The following is a 12,523-nucleotide window of genomic DNA, read 5'->3' on the forward strand; positions in this document are numbered from 1 at the left end:
TGGCAGGGAGCAGCCACAGTACGGCAGCTGCTTGGGGTAGGCGTCCACAAGCCCCTGCTGGAGGACTGCAGCTGTGGGGCTCACCACTACCACCCCCAAACACCCAGGGCACAGAGGAAGCACTGGGAAGGGCCTGGGGCCATCTCCCTGTGGCTCCAGAACCCCATGACCCCATCACTGTTGCAGTCCCTGAGCTGGCAGGCCATTCATTGCAGGGAGTTTTCAGGAATTCCAGCATCTGAAGGCCGCTTTCTCTTCCTCCTCCCTTCTGGCATCCCCCTAGCCTCCTTCCTTCCCTAGGTGTTATCCCCTTCATTCCCTCGCCTGCCAACCCCAGCTCAGATCTGACTCATCAACACTGGTACAGTCAGCCCTAAGGATGCCCTCCACCTGCCTTCTGTGTCCTTAAGGGTGGGGTGAGTAGAGGCCACGGGCTCCCAGGCCCCAAGGTCTAAGCAGGGCGTACCAGTGCACAGCAGCCAGCCGCACCGTGGCTCTGCTGGTGTCCTGGAGCAGGCGATAACATTCCCTTTGTGTCCCAGTCTTACCTGCCCTCCCCAGCAGCCTTCGAGTCTTTCAGACAAATCATAATCAACACCTCCCAACCCTGTCGGAAACCCCATGGAGCTCTCTGCCCACCAAGGCCCTGCCAGCGATGCTTCTCTGGGTTTCATGCTCAGCCACCTTGGCATAGACTCCAGAGGCCAGGAAAGTCCTCATGCCTCGAGCGCACCCCACACACCAGCCAGGACTCTCCCAACCCTAGACCTTACCAATAAGGGCCCAAGAGTAAGGCTGGCTAAGTGACAAGGCCAGGGCACAAACCACTCCACACCAGCCCCCCAGCAATCTCCCACCTCAGGGTGCAGCAGGAACACCAAACGCACCTGAGGTGTCCACATCCCACGTCACAGTGTGGTGACTAAGTCTTGGCTTCTCCCCCTGGGTGAGCAGCACAAGACAGCTCCAGCACTCGGGCTGCCTGCCACCCGTGGGGATGACCCAGATGGAATGCCAGGCTCCTGGTTCAGCTGCCAGCTGGTGCAGCCATTCGGGGTATGAACCAGCACACAGAAGTGTGCACACACTTGCTAACTACCTTTCAAGTAAAATGGGGGCAAAAAAAGAAAATCCTCAATTTAAAAATGTTTTCCAGCTTACCATGATCCAGAGTGGGGAAGGGACTTGGGACAGGGCGTGGGAGTTGTCGGAGGTGACGGAGGGGACCCCTGCACACCACAGCAGAGAGAAGAGCCAGGGCGCGTTGACAGTGTAGAGGTTCACACTGAGGTTCCAGGCTGCATAATCCCTGGGGACCGGGGTGGGGCAGTGGACAGGCTGAGCCCCGGCGGGGAGCCTGCCTGCGAGGCATGGTCCCTCCTCAGCCCACCTCACACTGCCCTCCCAGCTGAGCCCGGAGGGAGACCACGCTCAGGCACAATACCCAGGCCTGCTCAGGGGCGCTCTCGCCCTCGCGTCTCCAGGCCCTGCGTGCTCAGTTGGGTGAGCCTGGGGCAGGGGTAGGGGGGCACCTGAGCTCCTGGCCGGACACCTGAGTGTAGCGCAGGTTCAGCCACTGGATGTGACCCTTGCGCAGGCTGGCAATGGCCTCCTTGGAGCCCGATGTCTGCTGGAAGCCGGGTGCCACCTTGCGCACCAGGGGCCGCTGCCTGTTGGGCAGCCACATGACCTGCAGGCAGGAGAGAACATTCTAGTATACATACATACAGGGCTCAGGTTGCTGAGATGGGATCCATCCACAGCGAAAGCTCAGCTGACACATGATCAGGGGACGCTTCCCTCCAAGTGTGCTCATGACACTACAGTATCCAGGGTGCTGGCGTGAGTTAGTGTCCAGGGGCCAGCACTGTGGCTCAGTGGATAAAGCTGCTGTCTGCTTTACCCGTATGGGTGCTGGTTCAAGTACTGGCTGGTCCACTTCTGGTCCAGCTTCCTGATAATGCACCTGGGAGAGCAGTGGGGGATGATCTGTTTGGGTTCCTGCCATCTATGTGGGAAATGCAGAAGCAGCTCCTTGCTTTGGCCTGGACACTTAAGGGAGTGAACCAGTAGTGGAAGAGCTCTTCCACCCTTCCCATTCTGCCCCATAGCTCTGATTTTCAAATAAATCAATCTTCAAAAAATTAAAAAAGGGTCTGATTCCTTTGGTCCCAAGGGAGGAAGGGACCAGAGCCGGGCCCCACTCCTACCCCCGTGTGTGTCACAGGATTTTGTTGTCCCCAGCCGGGGAGGCCAGGGTGCATGGCTGTAACATGGCAAGTGTGGCCTCACCTGGTGCTGGGGGATGCCAGAGCGCAATAGGGCGTCCAGTGTGATGTTGAGGAAGCTGCTGCGGAATGGGTGCTCCCGAGGTGGCTCCCGCAGGCTCAGCAGCAATGTGGCGTTGCCCTTGACCAGCTCTAGGAGCTCTGCCAGGCTGCAGATGGACTGGTTCTGGGCCTCCCTTTGATCAGTGGGTGACAGGGAGCTGGCTGTCCAGAAGGGGTCAGTCTGGCAGAGGCGGGACCATACATGGCCATGTCAACAGCCCTTTGGCCCCCTATTCCTCCACCCTGATCCTGCCCTGTGCCTTCCTGGCTCTCAAACGTGGGGAATTCTGGGCCATCATGGCTGCTGGTGCCCCACAGCCTGCTTCCCCAGGGGGTAGGCAGTGGCAGGAAGACACCAGCAGGTACCTCCTTCTCTTTCCTACCCTCAGGTGTTAGAGCGCTCACGGCTCTACCGCCACCAACACCAGCCCTTCCTAATGAGGAAGACACGCCTGGGACAGCAGAGACAAGCATGGGATCTGGGCCTGGGTTGCTGTGCCAGGGGCCCAGGGGCGGTCGCTAACTAGCCTGGCTGGGGCATGTGCTTCACACGGGGGCTGGGCACAGCCAGACCTTCAGGAACCACTGGCCAGCGTTGAGCCGCTGCAGGATGGTCCAGTTGAGCATGGCGGCTGGCCGGCGGGCCAGTTCCGGGAACTCCTGCTCCACATTCGTCGTGCGCCGCAGCGAGGTGTCATGCATGAGGAAGGGCACACCGTCCAGGCTGTAGGGAGGTGGCCAGCAGCTGTGTCACCCTGACCAGGGCTCACCTCTGCACCCACCCACACACACCCTCTCAGGGCTATGGGCTCCCCATTGGCATGGGGAAGGCAATAGCAGTAGCTGGTGGGCCATGTGGAAATAGAGTTGACAACCCTGGAAGGTAGGTGCAGCCAGAGAGAGGGGTGCATCTGGCTTGGAACCACAACCGGGTGATACCATGATAAGGGCAGTGTCGACGCGGCCCCCTTGGACTCATGCTGCCCCACCTGTCCCTCACCAGGACTGCTGGAGACCCCAGTGTGTAAAGTGCCCCAGGGTGCATTCCTGACACTAGAATGTGGTGAGACATGCAGTTCTGACAGTGTCCTCATGTCCACTGCTCACCTTCAGCAGTGCACAACCTGTTCCCCACCCCTGTTCCATTCTTACAGGGGACCTTTTCTGCTAGTGGACAGGCAGCTATGCTTTAGTGAGGTCTCAGCAGCATCCTTGCCTCTGCTCGTCTGCCCCTGGAGCCTGTGTGAACACCGCCATGCAGCGCCATGCTGCTCTGAGCATGTCTGTGGCGGGGTACCCGAGCTCCAGCCCACCCCTTCTTGAACCAAGAGCATCTGTTCTTTTTCTCCCTTCTTATCCTTCCAGGAACAGGGCACCTGTCCTGCCATGGCTGAGCCACAGCTCCTCCCGACCCATCTCTGAGGCCCTGGGGTCTGGGGTGCCAGCAGCAAGGGCCCAGGCGTGGGTGCTGTGAGGTGGAGGAGAGCTGCCGTCTTCCCTGCTTCCCCTCCCCTCCCTAACACCTACCTGATGGTGACATCAGCCTGCAGCCCATGCAGCTTCTGTTCCAGGGCCTTCCGGAAGGACATCAGCGTGTGTTCTGGAGCCAGCTGGGGACAGAGGATGGCAGGGAAGACCCAGGGTTCAATGGAGGCCACCCTGCCCAGCCAGTGGGCAGTCCTGGGGGCAGGGGATGCAGAGGGCAGTGTTCCCATGCTGATTCTGTTGTTTTAGCAGAACCTAATGCAGTCTAGGTGTTGAACTAGACTGTGTGTGTTGGGGTGTGGGGGGAACCTTCTTACAGTCTGCCTGCATGCAGAGTTTCAGGCTCATGGGAGATCCTGGAGCACAGGAGGGGGTGAATGTGGAGAATGAGGTTCAGAGAGAAGCTTGCACCCCTTCTATCGCGCAAACCTGACACCACCACCTCCCTCCCTCCCTCTCAGGTCACACAGAAAGTGCTTAATAGATGGCAATCTAATAGACGGTTCGGAAGATCCTGGCTGCAGCCCCGCCCCTACTGTTCACTAGCTGTGTGCCCCTGTGTGCAGCTCTCCCTTTTGTGGGCCACATTTTCCCTAGCTTCTGACCCAGGGTGCTAGGGTCCCCTTTTCAGAGTTCAGAGGACCTGTCATACCCTTTACTGCCACTGAGGGGCAGCACCAGACCAAGGCCAGGGCTAAGACCAGGCATGAGGATGAAGAATGGGGGGAGGGAGGGCAGACTCTCCTGAAAGGCCTGTGGTCAAAGCACTCTCACCCAGGCTCTGTTTTCCTGAGTTCCTCTCCTCTCTGGGAAGTGAGTCCCTGGCTCCACTTCCTGATGGCACCTGGAGGTCTCTAGTGCTTTATTAGAAAATGGGCTGACGTCATCAGTCGTACAGGGGATGTGCTGGGCGTTAAGACCCTGGCCCAGAGCCTGGCACAGAGTGGGGTTCCCATAATGTAAGTTCCTTTCGTCCCCTCTCCAGGGCAGAGCAGACTCGAGCTGAGGGAGCAGGACATGCTTCTTGTGTCCTAGCACAGTGAAGCACCCCCACCCACCCACCTTCAGGGAGCAGGGCTGTGGAGCTCCTGTCCATCTCCCTGTGAACACCACCATCCTGACGGTCCCCAACATGGGTTCACAGACACTGAGGAGGGGCTGTGCAGTTTCTGGAAGCTTCTATATACAGGCTAGGCACTTCCTTGGGTTAGGAGCCAGTTTTTTGGAGAGGGCACGGAAGCTGACCCTCCTTCTCTCCAGCTAAACTTGGGGCTCTACCGAGAGCTGTGCCCCCAGCCAGCCTTGTACACCCATGTGTGGGGTTCTCCACTCGCCTGGCTCCCTATGGGGGGCAGGTGTGAAGGGCAGGCTGAGTTCCAGGGGTGGGGTCATCTCAAGGCCCCTCCTCAAAAGGATGGCACCACCCCCACCTCCAGGCACTTCCTTCTAACTCCTTCCACATCACAGCTGGCAGTGCAGGCAGCACAAGGCAAAACAGACCCAAAACCCAGATCCTGCTGGCTGACTGGGAGGATGGAGAGCTGGGCCAGCGCAGGCTTGGTGGGAAGGCTGCAGGGTCTGGCTAAGGGGTGGTTGCCTTGTGTCTCACCAGGACAGTAACACCCACCCTGTGCATTGGAGGAGGGGCTTCCAGGGTGCTCGGCAGCCCATCAGGGCAGTGATTATGGGGGATGCAGCCACTACCACAGGAAGCCCAGTGATGCTGTGGGACTTCCCCTGGTGGTATAGCTGGTACGTGCCACCCCATGGGTGGAGTGCCTGGGTCCAGAGAGGAAATGTTAATGTGCAACCCTTACTTTGACATGTGGGGTGTGAGGCAGGAGGTGATGTATCCTGGCACGTTGCATGCTAGGTCCCGCTTGCACCCCCCAGCACATCCCGGCACTGTTCCCAGGCTGCACAGTGAGGGAACCAGGCACAGAGACGATGCCAGGGGCCGAGCCTGCCCTCTTCCGTGGGGTCCCTGGGTGCTGCAGGGCGCTGACTCTACTCCTTCTTCTCTCTCCAGCTGCTCACTTTCACAGCCGGTCCCACGCTGCACCCAAGCTCTTCAAGATCCAGGCCCATCCAAGCTTTCCAGATCCTTTCCACCAGATACCTGGGGACTGTGGCTAGTGCTGTGCCACCTCACTCACCTCTAATCCTCAGAGCGGCAGCTGCTCCCACCTGCCCTGTCCACCATGCCACTCACCATGGGGGCCCCGCGGTGGCCGATGAGGGCGGGCTTGGGACCCAGGTCCTTTTTTTCCATGATGCAGGGAGAGGAGATGGCGAGAGGGGCCAGGTAGAGCAGGAAGACCACGGTGAAGAAAGTGCAGAGAATGGTCACCTGCGAGGCTGCAGACACAGGGCAGGCCACCTGGTGACCTGGTGGGTTCCTGCCTGCCCTACCCGGGAGGACTGGCAGGGACAGACTTGACTCCGCCTCCACCCGACCAGCACATTCAGTGACCAGGGAGGGCAGTGGGGAGGGGGCAGGGAAGGGGTCCTCTGTGAGCCGGCTCAGGCAGCACTGGTGCTCCCACGGGCTGGAAGGGCAGGCCCCTGTCTGTCCAGTTATACTCACAGGCACGTTCTGCCCTGGCAAACAGTCCTGCCACAATCCAGGAGATGGCAGTGGTGGCGGCCAGGGCCCCCACGTGCAGGAAGGGTGCGGTGCCCTGCACACGGAGAGGGGGACACCCTGTAGTTTCCATGTGCAGGCCCCTGGGGGTCCCTGCCCCCTCCCTGGCCTTGACCGGCACAGAGCCACATGGCCGCACTCACTTGCAGGGAGATGAGCAGCACCTCCCACTCGTCCTCCCACAGCTGCGCCACAGTGGCCACGGCCACCACTGTGCAAGTCAGGATGATCACCAGCCCTATCTGGGAGGGGGGAGAGGCACCAGACAGCGGGTTAGAACAGGAGGGAGGGTGTCCAGTGTGATGGGAGAGGTAAGAGGGAATGGAATGTGTTGGCAGAGGGAGGGACCAAAGACAGTTGGCATGGTGGGGGGATGGGAGAAGAAAGCACAGCTAAGGAGGGAACAGACAGTGAAAGAGGTAGGTAGGTGCAGGCCACTCCATGGCCCTGTCAGGGCCTCCCAGCCACCTTGTAGGCAAAATCCTGTCCTCTGGTAGGAGAGAGGCAAACGGCCTTGGCAGGCACCTGGAGCCAGGGCTTTGGTTGAGGTCTCAAGGCTTGCCTAGCCCAACCCAGCCTCGGTGGCCACCGACCTGCAGCCTGTGCTGCAGAAGCCAGGTCACAGCTGTGCTGGAGCACAGGGCGTTGGAGGGGGGTGGTCATCTCCGGAGGGCAAAGCTCTCTGAGGATGAAACAGAGACTGAGCTGCTGCCCCTGACGCTGGAAGGCTGGTTAGAGTCCCAGCTGCTCTGCTTCTGATCCAGCTCCCTGCTAACATGCCTGGAAGGCATAAATTCTTGGATCCCTGTGTCCACACAGCTCCAGGTTTTGACCCGGCCCAATCCTGGCTGTTATGACCATTTAGGAAGTAAACCAGTTAATGGAAAAGTATTTTCTTATGATCTTTCTCCCTCCCTCCCTTCCTCACTCTCTCTGGCTCTGGCTTTCAAATGATTTTTTAAAAATATGCTCAGAGGCCCAGTGCAATGACCGAGTAGCTAAATCCTCACCTTGCATGTGCCAGGATCCCATGTGGGTGGTGGTTCATGTCCCAGTGGTCCCATGTAATATCCAGCTCCCTGCTTGTAACCAAGGAAAGCAGCAGAGGATGGCCCGAAGCCTTGGGACCTTGTACCCATGTGGGAAACCTGGAAGAAGCTCCTGGCTCCTGACTTCGGATTGGCTCAGCTCTGGCCATTGTGGCCACGTGGGGAGTGAATCAGCAGATGGAAGATCTCTGAGACTTCTCTAACTACCTTCCCTTTTTCCCCACCCTTTTGATATTTACTTATTTTGCAGCAAATATCTCGGTGAATGGAGACTCTGGGATGGACTATGTCAGCCAATGGATCTTGGAAAAATTTTCTCATCCTTGGATCAGTGAGGTCAACAGCGTTTCAGAACTATTGAAACCAGTCGGGCCCGGCGGTGTGGCCTAGCGGCTAAAGTCCTCACCTTGAATGCACTGGGATCCCATATGGACACCGGTTCTAATCCCGGCAGCTCCACTTCCCATCCAGCTCCCTGCTTGTGGCCTGGGAAAGCAGTCGAGGACGGCTCAAAGCCTTGGGACCCTGCACCCGTGTGGGATACCCGGAAGAAGTTCCTGGATACTGGCTTCGGATCAGCATAGCATCGGCCGTTGTGCTACCTGTGGAGTTAAACATCGGACGAAAGATCTTCCTCTCTGTCTCTCCTCCTCTCTGTATATCTGACTTTCCAATAAAATAAAATAAATCTTTAAAAAAAAAAAAAAAAAGAAAAGAAAAGAAACCAGTCGAGTGGAACCCTCAGAGCACGCTCCTCATAGAGCCCCTGGGGTGACATCCAGTGGCTGTTTCCCATCCCTGGGTGTGGATCCATTGGGAGACTGCGTGTGGCGTCTCCCCTTATTTCTCCCCTTCCCCGAGATACAGGAAGAAGGGGAAATCTGGAAACAGTGGCCTCACCTGCTTTCCCCTAATCCTCGACCTTTCCCACCGTGATCAACTGTGTAAGCATCAAAAATAAAAGTAAAAAAGGTGTATTTATTTTTATTTGAAAGGCAGGTTTTTACAGGGAAGAGAGAGAGAGGCCTCCTATCCACTGATTCATTCCCCAAATGGCTGTAATTGCCAGAGCTGAGTTGATCCGAACCTGGGAGCCAGGACCTGCTTCCCAACTGCGAGGCTTTGGAACTTCCTCTGCTGGATCAGAAGTGCAACAGCCTGGACACCAACCAGAACCCATATGGGATGCTGGTGTTTATTAGCAGAGGATTAGCCTGCTATGCCATTGAACTCGCCCTGTAACTGTGCCTTTCCAGTAATAAAGAAGTAAATCTAAAATTAAAAAATAATAATCTCAGGTTTCTGGTTCCCCAGCTCTGGCCCCTCCCCCCACCTGCACACCACCAGCCCTGCCCCTCCAGTGCCCAGGACATACTTCTGTGCTGCCACACTCAGGCCCCTTGAAATTCCCCAGGAGGACCTGGCCTCCCTGCCTCCCCCAAGCCGTTCTCCCCACCACCAGGGTCCCCACATTCCTTTTTCCAGCTGCAAGGCCTTTGCTGGGGATAGTGGGCCTAGAGGACCTCCAGTGACTGAGCCGGGCCCAGGGGGTGCCTCCTGTCCCTGTCAGGCAGCTGGGGTCCTAAGAACACACTCTTTAGCTGCCGCCTCCAAACCGGCACCCGCACAGTGCTACTGCTGCTGCTGGGAGACCATGAAGGTCTCTGAAGGGTCGTTTCATGTACTCCTCAGAATAAACGCCGCTGGAAATGCTGGCAATAAAGCTGATTCCTCATAGCCCAACACAACTGAAAATGTCATTAGTGCCGGGCTTGGTGGGCAGCAAGCTTAATTGCTTTTTGCCTGGGGATTTCCCCTGCCCTCCTCAAACCTGGTGTCCTCAAGCACTGGTGACAGCACAGCCCATTTCCTTAAATGTGACCTGGAAGGCCAAGTCCCACCCCAGGAGCCTGGTGGAGACAGCCTCCCTCTCGGCCTGGGCTTTCTGTCCAGCTGGGGCTGTGGCTGGGGGAGGGGCGCCGGATGTGCAGGTGCAGGCCTTCCCTGGATCGTGTTTGGATCCCTCCTTGGGGAAGGACGAGGGATGGGGGATGTGCCTGGCCTCTGGAGTGTCTGAAGATGTTCTTCACCAAGAAAATGTGTGGGAACAAAGGAAGACCACAAAGTAATTTGAAAAACAAAAAAGACTTAAGTGCTTATAAAAGTGAAAACTTAATTACTATAAATGATAGCCTACAGATTTTCAGTCTTGGGGTAGGAAAGACCTTTCTGATGGATGATGGATTCAAATACTTTGGGATTTTTTTTTAAATCCCTGTGGCAAAGTATAGGCAGATTACAAATGATGACTAATAAACTGGGAGGAATTGTCTGTACTCATGAATCAGGGACAGGGCCCAGTGCAGTAACCTTGAAGCTAAAGTCATTGCTTTGAATGCGCTGGGATCCCATATGGGCACCAGTTTTAACCCAGCAGCCCAGCTTCCTATTCAGCTCCCTGCTTGTGGCCTGGGAAAGCAGTCGAGGAGGGCCCAAACCCTTGGGACCCTGCACCCACATGTCTGACTTTGCAATAAAAATAAAAATCAATAAATCTTAAAAATGAGCCAGGGACCAACATCCCAAACATATGAAGACCTAAGAAGTCATGAGCACAAGGCAGATTCCATGGCAAGAGAAAGAGGTCTGGAGAGACAGAGATGAGAGAGAACAGTTGACTCACCCAGGAGATGCTGAACACAGCCCATCACTTAAAACCAAGAAAGGTGAAGAAGTTTCCCACCTGCGGTCCCTGCAACTCATATGGGCTTTGGTTCAAGCCCCAGCTTCTCCACTTCTTGTTTTTTTTTTTTTTTTAAAAGATTTATTTTATTTTATTGGAAAGTCAGATATACAGAGAGGAGGAGGAGAGACATAGAGGAAGATCTTCCATCCAATGATTCACTCCCCAAGTGAGCGCAACGGCCGATGCTATGCTGATCCGAAGCCAGGATCCAGGAACTTCTTCTGGTCTCCCACACGGGTGCAGGGTCCCAAGGCTTTGAGCCATCCTCGACTGCTTTCCCAGGCCACAATCAGGGAGCTGTATGGGAAGTGGAGCTGCCGGGATTAGAACTGGTGTCCATATGGGATCCCGGGGCGTTCAAGGTGAGGACTTTAGCCACTAGGCCACGCTGCCGGGCCCTAGCTTCTCCACTTCTGATCCAGCCCCCTGCTAATGTGCCTGGGAAGGCTGCAGAGAATGGCCCAGGTGCTTGGGCCCCTGTCCCCTTGTGGACTGGCCATTGCAGCCATCTAAGGGAGTAAACCAGCAGATGGAAGACCCCTCTCTCTCTCCTCATTCTCTGTAACTCTTTTAAAATAAATGAATATCTCTTGAAACAGATACAAAGCCAAGGGGTGGCCTGTTCCCCAGGAGATGGACACAAGTCAGGACACTGGCCAACAGCTCCCAGGCAAGGATGGCTGCACAGGTGAGGATTGGGAGCATGCACAGGGGTTCTCCTAACTCCCCCCAAGGAGAAGAAGCAACTCCGAGAATTTCATTTAGGGTAAAACAGAGGATGTAAGTTACTGGTTGCATTGCAAGCAAAATGAGCAACGCATCGATTCTTAACCACTTTGCCAAGAGGCTGAGGACAATGGCGTGGTGTCCTCGGGCTTGTGAACAAGGTATCAGGTAGTCTAGCAGGAACAGAAGCCAATAAGAAAGAATAAGCATCCCTGAGACTCTCAGAGTCAAATGACAAGGCTGGAATGAGGACAGAGAGTGAGGGTGTCCTGAAATGTGCCCTGTGGTCAGTTCTGCCCCGAGCTCCCTCCTGCCAGGATCTCCATGTGGGCAGTAGGAAGCGGGCCTGGCCCCTGGGCAGCAGGCAGCTGCGGAGCTGCCAGGATCTGACTCCCCATATGGATCCCCCCTCTGGCTGACTGCCTGTGCCGCGCCACCAGGATCAAACCATGGGACCTGACCTGCTGGGAGCTGGCCAGGGCCCCAGAAGGTGGCCACAGCGAGTGCCAGCCCCAGTGCCGAGGTGCCAGGTGGCACAGAGCTTTCAAATGTCAGCTTGGCAGCTGGGGGAAGGCAGGGCCTCCCCGAGGAGACTCCAAGGCAGAGACCAGCAGGAGGGAGGCAGGAAGTGACCCTGGGCTGCTGCCTGCACCTCACTCCTTTCAGGCTCCAAGCCTACTTGATTACCCTGCCTCTGATGACCCCTCCTGTGTCATGCAGCCCAATCCCAGGTCCCCTGGCCCCTCTTCTGCTTCCTGTTCCGTGTCTCCCCTCTGGCAGGAAGCACATTCCCCACTGCTTCAGACTCGCTCCTGGTAGCAATGGCTGTGGCATAAGAGGTTTTAAGTGAGAATGACTTAGTCACATTAACACTGTATTTAAAGGCTCATTTGCTAGAAAAGCACAATGACACACAGAGAGGAGAAAGCTATCTACTATTTTGTTCCCCCAATGGCCACACAAGCCAGGACTGGGCCAGGTGAAAGGCAGGAGCCAGAGGGGTCGGAACTCCATCAGGATCTCCCATGAGGATGGGAGGAACTTGGCTACCGGGGCCATCACAGGGAGTGCACTAGCAGGGAGCAAGATTGGAAGCGGAGAAGCCCGCGCTTGAGTCCGTGCTCTGCTATGAATGTGGACATCCCTAGAGGACGGTTAGCCTGCTGGGTGGGCCACAAGGCCTGCGCCAACCTCAGGGTCTTAGAAAGGGCTCACTGGAGCCAGCACAGCGGAGTGGGTTAAGCCATTACTTTGCGGGCTAGCACCCTAGGTATTGAAGTGCAGGTTCAAATCTCAATTATATCACTTCTGGTCCAGCTCCCTGCTAACCTGTTTGGGAAGGCAGCGGAGGATGACTTAAGCACTTGGCCCCTGACGCCCCTCTGGAAGGCCACGATGGAGTTCCTGGCTCCTGGTTTCAGGCTAGCTTAGATTGCCTGTTACTGCCATCTCCCAGAGCTTGAATCTTGAACTTTCCATACCTGAACTGGGAAACCCCTGGCAAGATCCTTAACTTCTCTGTATGTCAGTCTTTCTGACTGCA

At 56.5% G+C, this 12,523-nt stretch overlaps 1 protein-coding gene across 1 annotated transcript in view; it reads right to left on the reverse strand.

The window, feature by feature from the left end:
• Window positions 1-12,523, reverse strand: part of GDPD5 (glycerophosphodiester phosphodiesterase domain containing 5) — a 67,843-nt gene that overhangs the window by 5,196 nt on the left and 50,124 nt on the right. Inside the window, exons 7-14 of the mRNA XM_040964441.1 lie at window positions 6,603-6,701; window positions 6,403-6,496; window positions 6,028-6,173; window positions 3,858-3,940; window positions 2,904-3,054; window positions 2,293-2,511; window positions 1,533-1,690; window positions 1,162-1,309 (exon numbers count right to left, since the gene is read on the reverse strand). Of these exons, the coding sequence (XP_040820375.1) occupies window positions 1,162-1,309; window positions 1,533-1,690; window positions 2,293-2,511; window positions 2,904-3,054; window positions 3,858-3,940; window positions 6,028-6,173; window positions 6,403-6,496; window positions 6,603-6,701 (1,098 nt within the window). The remainder of the gene's footprint in view (window positions 1-1,161; window positions 1,310-1,532; window positions 1,691-2,292; window positions 2,512-2,903; window positions 3,055-3,857; window positions 3,941-6,027; window positions 6,174-6,402; window positions 6,497-6,602; window positions 6,702-12,523) is intronic.

Source organism: Ochotona curzoniae, unplaced genomic scaffold (assembly GCF_017591425.1).
Source record: "Ochotona curzoniae isolate NIBS_2020 unplaced genomic scaffold, NIBS_Ocur_1.0 scaffold_3223, whole genome shotgun sequence".
NCBI lineage: Eukaryota > Metazoa > Chordata > Mammalia > Lagomorpha > Ochotonidae > Ochotona > Ochotona curzoniae.